General features: G+C 39.5%; 1 protein-coding gene across 1 annotated transcript in view; it reads right to left on the reverse strand.

The window, feature by feature from the left end:
* LOC101091264 (fibrous sheath-interacting protein 2-like) overlaps positions 1 to 14,456 on the reverse strand; it is a 75,844-nt gene extending 61,388 nt beyond the window's left edge. Inside the window, 7 exon segments of the mRNA XM_045050425.1 lie at positions 6,772 to 6,892; positions 7,313 to 7,423; positions 8,116 to 8,257; positions 9,592 to 9,731; positions 10,896 to 11,057; positions 13,595 to 13,720; positions 14,123 to 14,456. Of these exon segments, the coding sequence (XP_044906360.1) occupies positions 6,772 to 6,892; positions 7,313 to 7,423; positions 8,116 to 8,257; positions 9,592 to 9,731; positions 10,896 to 11,057; positions 13,595 to 13,720; positions 14,123 to 14,221 (901 nt within the window). The 5' untranslated portion in view covers positions 14,222 to 14,456.
* Positions 14,457 to 18,038: the final 3,582 nt, after the last annotated feature.

Consider the following 18,038-nt stretch of genomic DNA (forward strand, 5'->3'; position numbering starts at 1 on the left):
TTCCTACTGTAATTAGAAGCTAACCGTTAAAGATGGAGGAAGCAATATAGCTGCTGAAGTGATTTTTTTTTTTATCCCAGAGGCAGGTGTTACCACCTCATTGCTTCACTGGACTAAATTATGAGCTTTTCTTACTGACTCTCCTTTCATAAACTTTCATTCTTTCTTTCCTCTCACATTGTCTATTCTTACTGGCTCATCCTTTAAAAACTTTCTCTTGCACATATTTCCTCTATCATTTTTTTAAAAAAATCCCTTTATTTTGTTCTCCTTTTAAAACTTTTCTCTCTATTCCTTTTCCTTCTCCCTTCTGCTTCCTTTCCCTCCTCTTCCCTGCCCTATCCTATCCTGCCCATCCTCCTATCCTGCTCTATCTATCCTCTCTTGCCCTATCTTATCCTGCCCTGTCCTATCCTGCCCTATCCTATCCTATCCTATCCTATCCTATCCTACCCTATCTTATCCTGCCCTCTCCTCTCCTCTCCTCTCCTCTCCTCTCCTCTCCTCTCCTCTCCTATCTTATCCTGCCCTATCTTATCCTGCCCAGTCCTATCCTGCCCTATCCTATCCTATCCTATCCTATCCTATCCTACCCTATCTTATCCTGCCCTGCCCTCTCCTCTCCTCTCCTCTCCTCTCCTCTCCTCTCCTATCTTATCCTGCCCTATCTTATCCTGCCCTATCCTATCCTATCCTATCCTGCCCTATCCTATCCTGCCCTATCCTATCCTGCCCTATCCTATCCTGCCCTATCCTATCCTATCCTATCCTATCCTATCCTGCCCTATCCTATCCTGCCCTATCCTATCCTGCCCTATCCTATCCTATCCTATCCTATCCTATCCTATCCTATCCTATCCTATCCTGCCCTATCCTATCCTGCCCTATCCTATCCTGCCCTATCCTATCCTATCCTATCCTATCCTATCCTATCCTATCCTATCCTATCCTGCCCTAACTTATCCTATATCCTATTTTGCCTCATCCTATTCTATCCTCCTCTATCCTATCTTCCCCTGCCCTATTCTATCTTATCCTGTCCATCCATTTTCTCTCTTTCTTTTACTCTCTATTTACTGGCCCATGTCCAAAAAGTTTTCCATTTCTTTTCTTTCCCTTTCTAACTCTTTTATGTACTCTTTTTATTGGTTTCTCCTTTTTCTAATCAGTTTTATCTATCTAGGTATCTATCTTTCTATCAATGTATATCCCATCTATCCATCCACCCACCTACCCACCCATCCATTTACCTACCTAGATATCTATCCATATTTATTACATTGTATTTTATTGACGTTTATGTGTTTTATTGAAGTATAGTTGACATACACTTGACTACTACTTTGTAAATCCCCCATCATTCACAATGCACTTGCTTTACTTATTGGCTCCTCCCCCTCCCATTGTCTCCCTCTCTCCTTTAACACTTTCCCCTACTGACTCATTGCTCATAAACTTGTCTTTTTTCCCTTATTTCCTACTTCTCCTCTGTCTTCCTTCCTTTCACCCTCCCTCCCTTCTCTTTGCTACATTCCTTTTGTATCTCTATCCTCATCCCCACCCTCTGTCCTTCCTGTCTTCATTTCTCCCTCCCTCCTTCCCACTGCCCCCATTTTCCCTGCACTACCTCCCTCTTACCTTTTTACCCCTTCCTTCATTCCTTCCTTCTTCCCATTCTTCCTTTATTCACTTTGCACTGGTTCCACTTCCAGACCTTTTTCCTTTTCTTCTCTCCTCTCTTTCTCTCTCATTCTACCTTTTTCACATATTCTCCTCTGGTGTCTTCTACCTTTTATTATCTATCTACCGTTTACCTACCTATCATCTAGCTGTCTTCCTTCCATCTTTATTTTTATTTTTATCTGACTTTTGTTAGATCTCTTTCTCTCTGTCCTCTACTCTGTACATCATGTTTTACTAGCTCCTCCTTTTCAACTTCTCTGTGTCTAATATTCTTTCTTCTTTTTGTTTTAGTATTTTCCTAGTCTCACCCCATTTTAGAATATTCCTCTCTTTCTTGCCTTCCTTCTCTCCCTCTCCACACCCCCTCCCTCCCTTCTACCTTTAGATCTTCATCAACTGTCTCTAGGTCTCTTTCTTACTCCTTTTGCTGTCCTCCTCTGGATTGGTGAACCTGCACCCCTTCTTTTGGTGAACCTGCACCCCTGCCTTCTCTCCTCCTTCCCTCCCTCCGTCCCCACCCCTACTTCCCTGCCTTCCCTCTCTCCTCATGTCCCCACCTCACTTCCTTTCTTCTCTTTTTTCCTGCTCCTTTACTCCCTCCTTCCCTCCATTCTTCATATACTCCTTTTTTACTGGTTCTCCTTGTAAACTTTTTTTTTTTTTCCCTTCAGGGCGCCTAGGTAGCTCAGTTGGTTGAGCGTCTGACTTTGGCTCAGGTCATGATCTCATGGTTTATGGGTTCCGGGCTTTGTGCTGACAGCTCAGAGCCTGGAGCCTGCTTCAGATTCTGTGTGTGTGTCTCTCTCTCTATCTTCCCCTCCCCCACTCATGCTCTGTGTCTCTCTCCTTCAAAAATAAATAAAAACATTAAAAAATGAATAAACTTTGTTTCCCTTCATACTCTCTCCTGTTATCTTAAAAATTTTTTTTAATATTTATCTATTTTTTAAATACAGAGAGACAGAGCACAAGTGGGGGAGGGGCAGAGAGAGAGGGAGACACAAATTCCAAAGCAGGCTCCAGGCTCTGAGCTGTCAGCACAGGGCTTGGCATGGGGCTTGAACTCAAGAACTATGAGATCATGACCTGAGTTGAAGTCAGACGCTTAACCGACTGAGCCACCCAGGTGCCCGCTCTCCTGTTATCTTTTAATATTGTCTTTTGTATGAGGTCCTCCTCATAAAATCCTGTCTGCCTATATACCTGGTTTCCATCTAACCACGTTTATTTTTACCTGACTTCTCTTTAGATCTCTCTACCCTCCATTCTTCACTTCCTCCGCCTTCCCTCCCTTTCTTCAGATCTTTACTCACTCCATTTCTTTTACTGCCTCTTTTTCTTTCTTTTCTTTCCTTCCTTTCTCCTCCTGCCTTTTCATCCTTCCTTCCCTCATTTCTTTCTTCCTTCCTCCTATTTCCTTTGTTATCTCCACCCAACCACTCATGCACTCACTCTCTATTTCCCGTCTGTGTTCCTTCATTTGGTTTTCCCACCTTCCTGTGTTCATTCCTCTTTTCTTTTTCCTTCCCCCTCTTTCCTCTTTTTCTTTTCTTCCTGCCATCCTTCTACTCTCTTTTTACTACTCCTCTTTTTAAACTTTTTTCCCCTTTCCCCTCTTTCTTTATACATCTTTGTCCTGTCTTCACTGCTGCTTCCTCCTATTTAAAATCAGGTCTTTCTATCTATTCACCTGCCTAGCTGGCTGGCCATCTATCTGGCTATCAATCCCCTGTATCTTTATTTTACATTCTTTTACTGTCTTCTACTTTTTAAATCTCTTGCACACTACACAATTGTACTTAATTTTTAAAAATTAATTTATTAATTTAACAATTAATTAATTAATCTCTGAGAGACAGAGACAGTCCAAGTGGGGGAAGGGCAGAGAGAGAGAGAGAGAAAATCCCAAGCAGGCTCTATACTGCCAGTGCAGAGCCCAATGCAGGGCTCGAACTCACAAACCTCGAGATAATGACCTTAGCTGAAATCAAAAGTCAGATGCTTAACCCACTGAGCCACCCAGGCACCTCTGTACTTGATTATTTTACTGGTCTTCCTTGATACTCTCACATCTGTCTCTTGCAAATAACTTTTCCCTACTGACTCATCCTATACAAACTTTACTTCCTTCTTTCCTTTTTCTTGCTCCCTCCCTTCCTTTCTCTTTTTAGTGGCTCCTTATAACAACTTCTTTCCTTCTCTCTCCTTTTGTTTTCTTTTTGTCCAGTCTTACTACTGGTTTTTTCTATTTGAAATCCTGTCTGTCTGTCCATCCATCCATCCCCCCCAACTACTGCTGAACTGTCTCATCAGTTTACCTATCTTTATTTTACTCTATTTTAAGTGACGTCTTTTTACATTTTTCCCTCTCCCTGCCTTCCTCAATTGTACTTATTTTCACTGTAGCTTCTGCTTTTAAACTCCTGTGTCTCTTACTCTTATATCTTGTTATTTTTTTTTACCAAGTTTCCTAGCCTCATCCCTTTCAAAATTCTTTGCTTTCCTTTTCCTTCCCTCCCTTCCATCTTTTCCTCCCATCTTAAGCTGTCATAACTGCTTCCTATAATGTCTTCCTATTTATCTTTTCTTACACTCCTTTTTTTAGTGGACTGTACTTTTAAAGTCCAGTCTTTTCTATATCTATGTATCTCTGTATCTATTTTATTTTACTGTATTTGTTAACTAATTTCTTCTTTTTAGACCTTGATTTCCTCCTCCTGTCCATGATTGTACTTAATTTTCTCACTAGCTTCTCCTTTTCAGCATCCTCATGCTGTCTTTCATGTTCACACTCTTTGTTACTCCTTTTCCCAGACTCTTCCCTTTTAATAGACATATTTACTTCCTGTCCCTTCCTTCTCTTAATCCCACCCCGCCTCAGTCCCCTATTTGTTTTACTCTCATTATATTCACTACTTTAAATTATTCTTCCCTTTTCCCTCTATTTTGTGTCCTGTCTTTATTACTGGCTTCTCTTTTTAAAAATCAGTTCTATTGGGAAACCTGGGTGGCTCAGTCAGTTAAGTGTCTGACTTCGGCTCAGGTCATGATCTCAAGGTTTGTGAGTTTGAGCCCCACATCAGGCCCTGTGCTGACAGCTTCAGAGCCTGGAGCCTGCTTCATATTCTGTGTCTCCTTCTCTCTCTTGCCCCTTCCCCATTTGTTCTCTCTCTCTCAAAAATAAGCATTAAAAATATTTTAAAAAATCAGTTCTGTGTATCTGTATATGAATTTATGTAAGGATATATGAATTAATTGTATATGAATGTATGTATTTAAGTATATATGAATTGATTGATCCATCCATCTAATTTTAAAGTATTTAAAAAAATTTTTTTAAAGTTTATCTCATGAACCGTGAGATCATCACCTGAGCTGTGATCAAGAGTCAGACGCTAAACCGACTGAGCCATCCAGGTGCCCCTAATTTTAATGTATTTTTAAATTGACTTATTATTTATTTTAAAATATTTAAATGGTGGTTCCACACCACCAGCACAAAGCCTGACGTGGGGCTAGAACTCATGAAACCATGAGATCATGACCTGACCTGAAATCAAGAGTTGGAGGCTTAACCAATTGAGCCAATCAGGCACCCCAACTTCTTTAAAAAAAAATTTTAAGTAAGCTCTATGCCCAACGTGGGGCTTGAACTTATGACCCCAAGATCAAATCATGTGCTCTACCGACTGAGCCAGGCAGGCGCCTCTGAACTGACTTTTTTAGATGACTCAAACTCCTTTGTCTCTCACTAGACTCTCTGTGTCAAACTCCTTTGTCTCTGTGAGAGACTCTGTGTCTCTCACTCTATTTTTATTCTGCTTTGTCCCACTGAATTATCCTTTTTAAACTTCTTTCCTCTCCATCTTCCTTTCTCCCTCTTTGTCCTGTATTTTCCCCCTGTATATCTGTTTCTTCTTTCTTTCACTCTTTTTTCTTTGCCTGTTTGTCTTTCTCCTTCTAGTCTTTTGTTTTGTTTCTTTGCTTTTGTTTTCCTCCCACCCACCTCATCTAGTGTGTGTGTGTGTGTGTGTGTGTGTGTGTGTGTGTGTGTGTATGTGTGTGTTTTCTTACTGGTTTATTTTGTTCAGTTTTCTTTCTTTTTCTCTCCTATTTATTCTTTCCTTCTCTTCTTCATTTCATTTTTTTCTTTTTGTACCATTTTTTCTTACTGCCTCTTCTTTTTAACCTTTGGTTCTTACTTTTTATCTATTTCTGTTTTGTGCTTGGTATATTTTAAATGTCTCTTCTTTTGTCTCCTTTAAAAAAACCTAAAAAAATAAAAATTGGAAATGAAAAATCCTTTCTCCCCCTCTCTTTCTCTTACTAGTTTGCTCTCTTACTGTTTTGTATAATCTTACTGGTCCTGAGTTGAAATGTTTTCTTCCATTTTTATAAATATTTTTCTTGGGGCGCCTGGATGGCTCAGTCGGTTAAATGCTTGACTTTGGCTCAGGTCATGATCTCTCAATTTGCAGGTTTGAGCCCCACGTCAGGCTCTGTGCTGACGGCTCAGAGTCTGGAGCCTGCTTGATATTCTGGGTCTCCCCCTCTCTCTGCCCCTCCCCCTGCTCATGCTCTGCATCTCTCTCTAAAAAATAATAAACATTTAAAAAATAAATAAAAATATTTTTGTCTCCCTCTTTGTTTCTCTCTCTTTTTTGGTAATGTTTTCATTTACTGCTCCTTTTCTCTGTCTGTCTCTGTCTCTGTCTCTCTGTATATATATATATATCTTTCTCCTTCTTTGTTGTATTTTTTTATACTGTCTCCTTTTACTGGCTCCTTTTTTAAACCTGTAGTGCAGGCAGTGTTGTCTACTGAATCACTTTATAGAAGCGTTGAAATTTTTATATATATAATAATATTGTGTGTGTATGTAGATTCTTTACAACTTGAGCTGTAACTAGGAGGTGCCTTGCATAGTGCTTGGCACAGGTAGTGTGGGCTTCTAGGATTTCCCTTTGCAAGGGGCCTGTGACCTCTCTGTATAAGCACATAGAGATTTTTTTTATAAAGCCACCATATTTAATATATAGATATGCATCTTCTACTTAGCGACTTTATCATTTATTGTTTCTCTCTCACCTTCTCTTTTGTCTTGTCCTTTGTTTTCATTTATACTTCCCCCTGGTCCTTCTCTCTTAAGGTCATCCTTTTGCATTTTTTGTAAATGATAAGCGATTTTTTTCTCTAGAAGTGCTTGTTTCTAAATATTAAAAAATACATTTAACATTTAAAAATTGAACAGCAACTTGCCACTGGAAATGCAAAACAGATATTTCAAATATGATGGTCTACTTGAAGGGTGCCCTCATTCCTATTTTGAGATTTCTGAAGTCACAATGAGTACAAAGCTAGGAAGGCAGTAAGGGTGAGTTTCCTTTTGTTGTCCAGCATGAAGAATATATTGTAACAACTAGATCCAATTTAACTCATTGCCCACTTTCTGGACACTGGTCCCATTTCAGACCAACCCTTGAAGTCCAGGTTCAGACCAGACTGGGTCTCTCCATCAATAGCTATCCTCATGAGTTTAGGCCACTTTTGATAATTCACACTTTAATTATCAAAATTGGCAAAAGCTTTTTCTCAAATAGCCCAAGTTACTGGTAAAAGCTCACTCTACCTTCCGGTGGGCTTCCTCCCAGAGTTTATGACGTTGTTCCTCAATTCGGGCTTCTCTTTTTACTTCTTCTCCAATCTTGGTTAGAAGAAGCATTTTTTTTGGCTTCCATCCCTAAGGAGCACGATATTATGGTAGTTAGCAGAGGGTTTTCTTTCATTATCTTTTTTTTTTGTATTTTGTCAATAAGCAAATTAGATCAAGTCAAGGGCCTTACAGAAATCGAGTCAACCATAATAAAAACCTTACATTGGCTTTAGAATGGGCTTCTTTTACCACTTTTCATTGGGAATATGTTGGCGAATGCAATTGAATGGCAAAAGGAAGATAATTATTTTGCTATTGGAAACTTAATTCAAGTATAAGCCTGGCTCCAAAGATGGGTCTAAAAAGATGTTGACAAGAGGGTTTTCTCTTATTGACTAAGGGGTATATCATATATAATCGGTTGCTCTTAAATATATTTTGACAGAGAAATAAATAGGCTTGTCTGAACTTTGAGAGAATACAGGCATGATAATTTTTCACTAGAGTTAATATCTAAAACTTTCAGAGCAGAAAGTGACTAGAAATGCAATGGATATATAATTTGTGGTGTCAATCTCACTATGTTAAGTGAAATCTTGTCCATTATAACTGATAAAAAACAGTGGTTTATTCCTTAAATTATTGTTATTTTTAATAGTGGTTTATTTTTTAGACCTGAAATAGCTTCAGGTAATATGGTGGGATTGCTAAAAAATGTTTACCAATGAAACAAACATATGAAATTTCCCCTTCAATGTTTAAAATTTGGTTTTCCTCACCTCTTCAATTTGTCTACGGAGACTAAGTTTTCTTCTAATGTGGTCCTGATGTTGTAGTTCTTCTTCCTTCATCCGGAATGTGCTCTGCTTTTCTGCCGTGTGCTCAACCTTGTCTAATTCCTTACTAATCGTATCTAAATATCTAAGTAAAAGTGCAAATATAAGTTAAAGTAAATTGGGTGTTTCCCTTATGATGATATTATCTATTTTGATATTCCCAAACCACCTTCCGGGTTGTTTTTGTTTCTTAAATACAGGAAATGTAGAGTTTTCCAGGAACCTTTAAGCTCACCTGATCCACTAACTCACCATGCTATACTAATTTTACCAGACTGTTATACAAGTCTCTTATTGTGGCTGGGACAATGGCAAAATATGGAACAGAGTGATTAAAAACATTTTACACAGAGATTATTTATAGCTCAGCAGTTTGAGGAACATGAATTTCCAAAGGCAGCTGAAATCAGCTTAAAGACTAACTTCAAAACATAAGTCAATTTGAATTTCCTTTAAAAATAAGTGGGTAAAGGGTGCCTGGGTGGCTCAGTTGGTTAAGTGTCCAAATCTTGATTTCGGCTCAGGTCATGATCTCGAGGTTGTGAGATCGAGCCCTGTGTTGGGCTCCATGCTGAGCATGGAGCCTGCTTGGGATTCTCTCTCCCTCTCTCTCTCTCTGCCCCTCCACTTGTATGCTCTAAACAAACAAACAAACAAACAAACAAACTTTAAAAAATTACAAAAAAAAATAAGTGGTTACTGGTCTCTCTGTAATTTCCAAGTCCTTGAATGACCTTCCATGTATAGAGAGATCTGCAGATTACCAGTCTGGGACTTTGGTAGATCAGCACGTATTCTAGCATATCATGACATGAATCCATGGAATTTAAGAGGCAAGGGAAGGGTGACTGGCCCTCACCCCTGGTAAAGGACAAAGAGAAAGAACCAGAACTCATCTCTGCCTCCTAGGGCATGGGTTTGGCCGCCGAATGGTAATAGTGCACATGTGTGGGTAATAGCTGAATGAACACACACGGTTGGTGGGGGAACAACACCTGTTTGTATTAGCATCAGCTGAAGTTATAGGAACTTTCCCTTTTTGACCCTGCAGTACTTTCCTTAAATGTAATTTAGAAACATGCTGAACACATCTCTCTCTCTGCTACTATGGACGTGGGTTTCCCAGGCTTAGGGATTTGTACTTTAGATTTCTTCAAATATCAGTTTTGCCCACCTCTTGGGTTTCTGGTGGCTCCAGTTTCTCAGGAAGAAACTCTCCTCCCAAGCCTTGGCACCAGGGTTCCCAAAACCTGTTACCTCTTAATCTCCTTTTCCTTTCTCTCCATGTTGAAAACTATAGGGGGTTAAATAGTGTCTAATACTTTTTTTTTTCATCCTGCTTTCAATGATTTCTAGTAGTTTTACAACTTCCTGGGGTCTATAGTATGTCCATGAAATATGCATTAACTTCAGTCGTACCTGTGTTTTATTACCAGCTCTTGGTCTGGAGTTGTGTGTGTACCTTCCTGTAACAGCCATTCTTGGAATTGTGCGTTTCCATAACTGTCATAGGCTCTCTTGGTTTCATTCAATTTATTTACTTGTTTTTCAATGATTTTCTGAGAGAGAGAAAAAAATAAGGTCTTTATACTGGCTGGAAATAAACCTGTCCTTTGGTATGCCTTCTTGAGTTTAGGGCTTAGTAAACCTCCTGTACTTTACAAATGGTTAATTCTGTTAACCTGCATTTCAGTCTAACGTGGCTCCATTCAAGATAAGTGAAAATTTCTCTCTGTAAATTAAAGGCAAAAGTCTCATCTTTATTTCTTATAGATCTCTAGAGATCTTATTTGATTTGTTACCTTAGTAATTTTAGGTCAGGCTATTATAAGTAGATATTCTGCAGAGGACCAAACCTTTCTCCTAAATCCTACATAAAAACTATCTTTACAGGCCCCAAATAAAACAAATTTAAGTATTAACTTACTTGTTCTTTTATATAGTTTCTTTCAAAGTCTAATTTTAAAGTAGTCAGATACTGCCTGTACTTATTCAATTCTTTCAAAGTACATATGACCTATAAAAACAAAACTGAAAACCAAATGTATAAACAGAAAATTGTGACAGTCATAAAGCTTTACAGAGAAAAGTGTCATAAGAACATTCATTTTAGTAACAAATTTGGGATCAAGGGTAATAACAGCACATTTTGGTAGTAATTTGGAAAGTGGTGTCTAAAACTGCTATATCACCAGGAAATATCTATCTAAATAATATTATTTCAATAATATGGTTCACATCATAATCAGAAATTTATTATTCCCAATGAATTTGTTATTAAAACACCAGTATAATAATGACATTTAATATCCTCCCCCCAATTTATTTCATTATGCTGTTTTCTGCTAGGTTTTTGTCTCTAGTCTTCTCAAAAGGTATATGAAATATTCCTTGATAGGTATACTGTGCCATTATTACTTTTAGAACAAGAGGAAAGGCACTACAATACAGCTGGGAGAAAATACACAAATAAATATGTGTGTATGGATGTCTTTACATATTTGAATCATTTGGTGCTTGTCTTTTGCTGTTATCAAAGAAAAAAGGTCAAGTAGGAACAAGTAGTCTTATTTGGAAATCCAAATACTGAGTAATTGAATTTTCTAATAAATATTCTTTACTGTCTATCCAAAGTTGATACAAGCTCCTAGTGAAGAACAGAACCAAGTGTCTATCAAGTCCCTAGACTTCTGCTAGTTAAAAGGAAGTAGGCTTCAACCTACTTTATTATTGTTGGTGATGTAGCCGCCCTTCTTTAATCTCTTTAGGATATCTTTTCGCTTATAGTATGCTTTTAAATGTGGATCATGCAGACTTTTATAGCTGGTTTCCAAAAGTCGGCAATAAGGATCAGTCAGGTTAAAGTCGTAAGAAGGCTGGTAAAGCTGCAAACACACAGATTCAAAAGTATTACATATGTAAAATGGATGAAATTGCACTGTTAAACCTCAATTTGTAGAACTGACTAGCTTGTTCAGTGAAAATAAAGCATGCAAGCAGAACCTGAAGTGAGGGAATGTGGACAGGGGGTTGATTTAGGTTAATCTCGCTGCCTTTCTCTTTCTCTCTTCTCTACCAAAGCTGTCTTTAGGCTGGAGGTAGGTGAGAGCCTCAACCTCCGTCCAATTAATGAACAGTGATGTGTCGCCCTAAGAGTTCCTGCAAGGCAGGTAGGATGCTTCATATGTGGGCAGGGGGTAAGACAAGAGGGGAATGATAGAGTTCTAGCTCTCTTTTTAGATTTAAAAGCTTCCTTTGTAAGTTTCTGACTGCTTGATTGTGCTAGCCTCTTGTCTTTCTTAAGGGACCTATATCAGGAAACTGGATTCACTGACTACCAATGTTTCCTTAAAAAAGCAAAGAAAGACATCCTTCTGGGCAATGATTTAATTTACAGTGGGACTAGATAAGAAGCCCACATCTTTCCTAGAAAAGAAATGATCAGCAGTTGATGGCAGTTGAAACAATGCTGCAATTAGCAGATTGGTTATAGCTTCTTCTTTTAGATGTTGACTTTTGTTGGTAACAGACATATGTTGACCAACCCTGGGCTACTGACCTATCAAGAAAGAAACAAATCCATTTGTTGAAGCCAGGGTTAAGTTTTCTATTGTCAATTAAAATGATTGGTTTCCCTGAACTGAAGAATCTATTATAACATCACTACCTGCCAGTGGGAGGTCACAGGGAAAAATTTTAAAAGTATTGAAATTGTTCTTTTAACAGGTTATCTTTTCTTGAAAGCAGAATGTCTAACTTAATTGGCAAAGTTTTTACTATTAACTTTACAACAAAGGCAACTTAAGGAGTTTGTGAACAGTTGCTATCTTAGTATACTAATAAGCAAATTAATTTATAAACAAATTACTTGAGAATAAGTTTGGTATCAAAATGTTGAAGTATAGGATCACTTGTCAGGTTTGGATTAGTGCATAGCTAAAGATATGTAGGTTACATTATTACATTTTAATCTGATTGAAAACAAGACAGTTGGATACTATAATTCTGCCTTCCATTTGCTTTCAAAAAAACATGAAAGACCTTTAAATTCCCTGTTTCTGTAGTGATGTGCTTAAGTGGTCTGCAGTTGAGGAAGCTGAAAGGTCAGGTGAAGAACTGTGCCCTGAGTCAGGAGATGGTGGTTCTGGTCTGAACTCTGCTACTATCTACCTGTGACCTTAGATAAATCATAGCTTCACCTTATAATGTGGTGATGAGGGTAAAATGAGTTAAAAAAAAACACCTAATGGTGTAAATATAAAGTCTTACTTTCTTGAGGAGATCCTGTTAAAAGACAAAGATCCCACAAAGTTAGTCTTCGGGGGAGTTGAATGCAGTGCTTGATCATGATTAAATGCATATATTTTGGGGGTAATCAATATAATACAGAGATAATCAGTGTAATTGAGTATAGGAAAAAACCCTGGAAATAATAAGTAGCTAACAAGTGAACAGCAGGAACAGTATAGAAATATAGCAAATAGAAGATAACTGAGGAAAAAAACCAACAGATAGGGCTACAGTTATAAACTAAAATGGAATGTTACTACTAGTAGTGAAATAGGGTTTGAGTATGTTTTAGGAAAGCTAATTTGTGGGAGTGTGACTCAGTCAATTTCTGTGAGATTGACATATATTTAGTAGAACATTATGCGTTTTCAAAAGAGAAACTCTGTTGTTTTCTACCAGTAAAACCTAAAAAAATCCTATATATTAGAAAAGTATCTGAAATACCAAGAAGCCCCTACTCATCCTTGATGACATACTAGACAGTGCAAGAATAAGGATGTCAGGATTATTCCTGTAAAACCTTTTGCTATTGTGATGAAAGCACACCCTCAGCTAGAAAGTTCTGAACCTCCTTCAGGCTTGGCCTAAATTAAGGACAGAGGCAGAGGACTTAAAATGTGTAACAGTGTGAGTGCAGCACACTGAATCACTAAAAGTGCTGATTCAGTGATAACTAAGATAGTGCAGACCAATGGTATGTAAATTCTAAGGAAAGCTTAGCTCTGTGTTGTGACACTTGTGAAAAGGCTTCTTACGGTAGCTCTTAAAAGATGGCTCAAATTGAAGGTCAAGAAGGAGGGGAGAAAAGTGCATGCCAGGTTGCAGGAGCCAGATGGACAAAGGCACGGAAGTAAGAATTAGCATGATATGTGTAGGTAGGCAGAAAAGACCCCGACCTTTGGGAGCGCAGGCTTTGGTTTGGAACTAAGGATGAACTGGTGGCTGAGATATATCATGGGTCCTTCCATCATTAAAGTGAAGTTCAGACACTACACATTTGAACTCTTTTACCTTCACTTTGTGTGTGAAATTAAAGTTGACTCAAAGCAAAATCATAGCAAGTATTTCAAGCTTAATAGCAAGTTAAAAAGAATAAAGAAAATCACTTAAGCACTATTAAAACTCAGTTTACCTTTTCACTTATATTTGTAGTGTAGACTACATTGTTGCTTCCTGGGATAACAGGCAGCTTGACCCCAAGAGGAAGATCCAATAGATTAGCTGCTCCGACCTCTGGAATGGGTTCTTTTTGTGAGCCCTGTCAGATACAATGAGAAAGTCTTTTTTTTTTTTTTTTAAGACCTTTTAGTTTAGATCAATCTACTCACACACATTTCAATGGGCTAATACTTCCACATAAACCAAAGAACCATCCACTCAGGGTTGAAAAAGCCCGCTCTGCTGACGCCCCGGAAAACCTCCCAGCTTCCACGAGTTGCCAGCCATCTCTCTGGACCCCACCCAACGCTGGTCGCGGCCACAGGCAGCACTCCCCACTACGGGCTGCCCCGCCTGGGAGCCTGAAGCTGAGTCTTCAGGCACCCGCCCCTTTCCCCCGCTCGCTCCGCTGAGGTCTCCGCCCCTTCCGTCCGCCCGCAGACCCAAGACTCCGCCCAGGAGCTAGGAGGACGACGACTACACCGCACTAGCCGCCACTCACGGTGCCGCACTGCTCTCTGGCGGCAGCTAGGCTGCTGGCGGCCGCCTTAGTGGTGGAGGCTTCGGCAACCTTACAGCAGTTGCTGAGATACAGATCCATGGCCGCCCGTCAGCCCCCAGGGTGCTGGGGGCTGGGGCAGCAAGCCCTCTTCGTTTCACCTCTTCACTCACACCTTTCCCGCTCTACGATTAGATCAAGTCTGCGCCGCCACGGTGGTGGTCGCTAGGGTAATACGTCCTCCAGGCCACGCCCCTCACTGTGTTGCGTCCCACGCGGCAGCATTGTCCTCCCCAACTGGCATAGCCCTCGGCGGGTGGGGGTGGGGGGAAGAGGAGCGGGACCACTCACCACTCGTTCTGCTGCCCCAACTTTTGGCGCATGCGCAGGTTTAAGAGCCTCAGCGTTTGGGAGTGGTTCAGAAGTCTGGTGTAACAGGGCGTGGTGGAGATTACGTTTCTCTCTGAAAGCAACACCCCTCATTTAAACTAAATCAGAATGTATCAAGCTTTGTCAGTGGGTAGCTGGCTGTAATTTTTACAATTCTTCCTGGCCCTCCAACAAGCTATGATTCTGTTCAACACATGCCCACGAGTAATTGTGTAGTATACACTAGGGCCAGAGGTTTGGCTTTCCACATTTGCCACCTTTATATGACACCATGACCACGCCACCCCCCTTGCCCTAGGCATACCACCTCTCCAGGTCCCACATAGAGCACAATAATTTTTTTTTTTTTGCCTTAGGGCTCTTCATTTCTCTGGCCTCCTCTCTCTCTTTCTCTCCCTTTTTCCTATTTCTTTCTTTCTACCTTCTCATTCGTTTAGCCAACATTTCTTTATATATAGTTATTTTATTTACTTATTTTTGAGAGAGAGGGCATGAATGAGCAAAGGGCAGAGAGTCAGGGAGAGAGAGAGAGAATCCCACGCAGGGTCCCAACTGTCAGCGTGGAGCCCGAAGTGGGGCTCGACCTCACCCAAAGCAGGGCTTGACTCACGAACTGTGAGATCATGACCTGAGCCTAAGTTACTTGTTTAACTGACTCAGTCACACAGGCGCCCCATCCTAGCCAACAATTCTTGAGTGCCTGCTCTATGCCAGACACTACAGGGTGCTGAGGACACACCAGTAAGTAAAACATAGTCCATGCTGCCTAGGAGCTCACTAGACGGTAAATACATTAAGGGCTGAGACTGCTCCTGATGTGTCAGGAGTTTGTACTTTGTGTCCATGGTTTTTATGCATCTTTTTACTGTGATAAAAAAAACTGGCATAACATAACATTTATGATCTTAATCATTTTGAAATGTACAGTTCAGTACTGCTAAGTACATTCACGTTGTTGTACGACAGATCTCCAGAAGTTTTTCATTTTCCAAAATGAAACATTTTGGAAGTCCATTAAACAAGTCCATTAAACAAGTCCCCTTTCTTCCCTTCACCTCAGCCGCTGGTAACCACCATTTTACTTTCTGTTTCTATAAATTTAACTACTTTAGATACTTTATATAAGTGGTATAAGTGGAATCACATGTCTTTTTGTGATTGGCTTATTTCACCTAGCATAATGTCCTCAAGGTTTATTCATGTCGTCGTAGCATGTAGTAGGATTTTTTTTTCCTTTTTTTAAGGCTGAATAATATCACATTGTATGTATACACCACATTTTCTCTATCTGTGCAACCATCAATGAACATTTAGGTTGCTTCCAGCTGTTGGTTATTGTGAATAGTGCTACTATGAACATGGGTGTGAAAATGTGTCTTTGAAACCCTACTTCAAAATTATTTGGCTATCTACCCAGAAGTGGAATTACTGGGTTGCATGATAATTCTATTTTTAATTTTTTGAGGAACCTCCACACTGTTTTCCAGAGCGGCTGCACCAGTTTGCATTCCCACCAACAGTGCAAGAGGGTTCCCGTTTCTCCACATCCTCGCCAGCATCTATAGTCTCCTGATTTGTTCATTTTAGCCACTCTGACTGGCATGATGTGATATCTCAGTGTGGTTTTGATTTGTACTTCCCTGATGAAGAGCAACGTTGAGCATCTTTTCATGTGCCTGTTGGCCATCTGGATGTCTTCTTTGGAGAAGTGTCTATTCATGCTTTCTGCCCATTTCTTCACTGGATTATTTGTTTTTCAGGTGTGGAGTTTGGTGAGCTCTTTATAGTTTTTGGATACTAGCCCTTTGTCCTATATGTCATTTGCAAATATCTTTTCCCATTCCGTTGGTTGCCTTTTAGTTTTGTTGGTTGTTTCCTTTGCTGTGCAGAAGCTTTTTATCTTCATGAGGTCCCAGTAGTTCATTTTTGCTTTTAATTCCCTTGCCTTTGGGGATGTGTCAAGTAAGAAATTGCTGCGGCTGAGGTCAGAGAGGTTTTTTTTCCCTGCTTTCTCCTCTAGTGTTTTGATGGTTTCCTGTCTCACATTCAGGTCCTTTATCCATTTTGAGTTTGTTTTTGTGAATGGTGTAAGAAAGTAGTCTAGTTTCATCCTTCTGCATGTTGCTGTCCAGTTCTCCCAACACCATTTGTTAAAGAGACTGTCTTTTTTCTGTTGGATATTCTTTCCTGCTTTGCCAAAGATGAGTTGGCCATACGTTTGTGGGTCTAGTTCTGGGGTTTCTGTTCTATTCCATTGGTCTATGTGTCTGTTTTTGTGCCAATACCATGCTGTCTTGATGAGGACAGCTTTGTAGTAGAGGCTAAAGTCTGGGATTGTGATGCCTCCTGCTTTGGTCTTCTTCTTCAAAATTCCTTTGGCTATTCGGGGCCTTTTGTGGTTCCATATGAATTTTAGGATTGCTTGTTCTAGTTTCGAGAAGAATGCTGGTGCAATTTTGACTGGGATTGCATTGAATGTGTAGATAGCTTTCGGTAGTATTGACATTTTAACGATATTTATTCTTCCATTCCATGAGCACGGAATGTTTTTCCATTTCTTTATATCTTCTTCAATTTCCTTCATAAGCTTTCTATAGTTTTCAGCATACATATCTTTTACATCTTTGGTTAGGTTTATTCCTAGGTATTTTATGCTTCTTGGTGCACTCGTGAATGGGAACAGTTTCTTTATTTGTCTTTCTGTTGCTTCATTATTAGTGTATAAGAATGCAACTGATTTCTGTACATTGATTTTGTATCCTGCGACTTTGCTGAATTCCTGTATCAGTTCTAGCAGACTTTTGGTGGAGTCTATCGGATTTTCCATGTATAATATCATGTCATCTGCAAAAAGTGAAAGCTTAACTTCATCTTTGCCAATTTTGATGCCTTTGATTTCCTTTTGTTGTCTTATTGCTGATGCTAGAACTTCCAACACTATGTTAAACAACAGCGGTGAGAGTGGACATCCCTGTCGTGTTCCTGATCTCAGGGAGAAAGCTCTCAGTTTTTCCCTGTTGAGGATGATATTAGCTGTGGGCTTTTCATAAATGGCTTTTATGATGTTTAAGTATGTTCCTTCTATCCCGACTTTCTCGAGGGTTTTTATTAAGAAACGATGCTGAATTTTGTCAAATGCTTTTTCTGCATCGATTGACAGGATCATATGGTTCTTATCTTTTCTTTTATTAATGTGATGTATCACATTGATTGATTTGTGAATGTTGAACCAGCCCTGCATCCCAGGAATGAATCCCACTTGGTCATGGTGAATAATTCTTTTTATGTGCTGTTGAATTCGATTTGCTAGTATCTTATTGAGAATTTTTGCATCCATATTCATCGGAGATATTGGCCTGTAGTTCTCTTTTTTTACTGGGTCTCTGTCTGGTTTAGGAATCAAAGTAATGCTGGCCTCATAGAATGAATCTGGAAGTTTTCCTTCCCTTTGTACTTTTTGGAATAGCTTGAAAGGATAGGTATTATCTCTGCTTTAAATGTCTGGTAGACTTCCCCAGGGAAGCCATCT

This window comes from Felis catus, chromosome X (genome assembly GCF_018350175.1).
Source record: "Felis catus isolate Fca126 chromosome X, F.catus_Fca126_mat1.0, whole genome shotgun sequence".
Lineage (NCBI taxonomy): Eukaryota > Metazoa > Chordata > Mammalia > Carnivora > Felidae > Felis > Felis catus.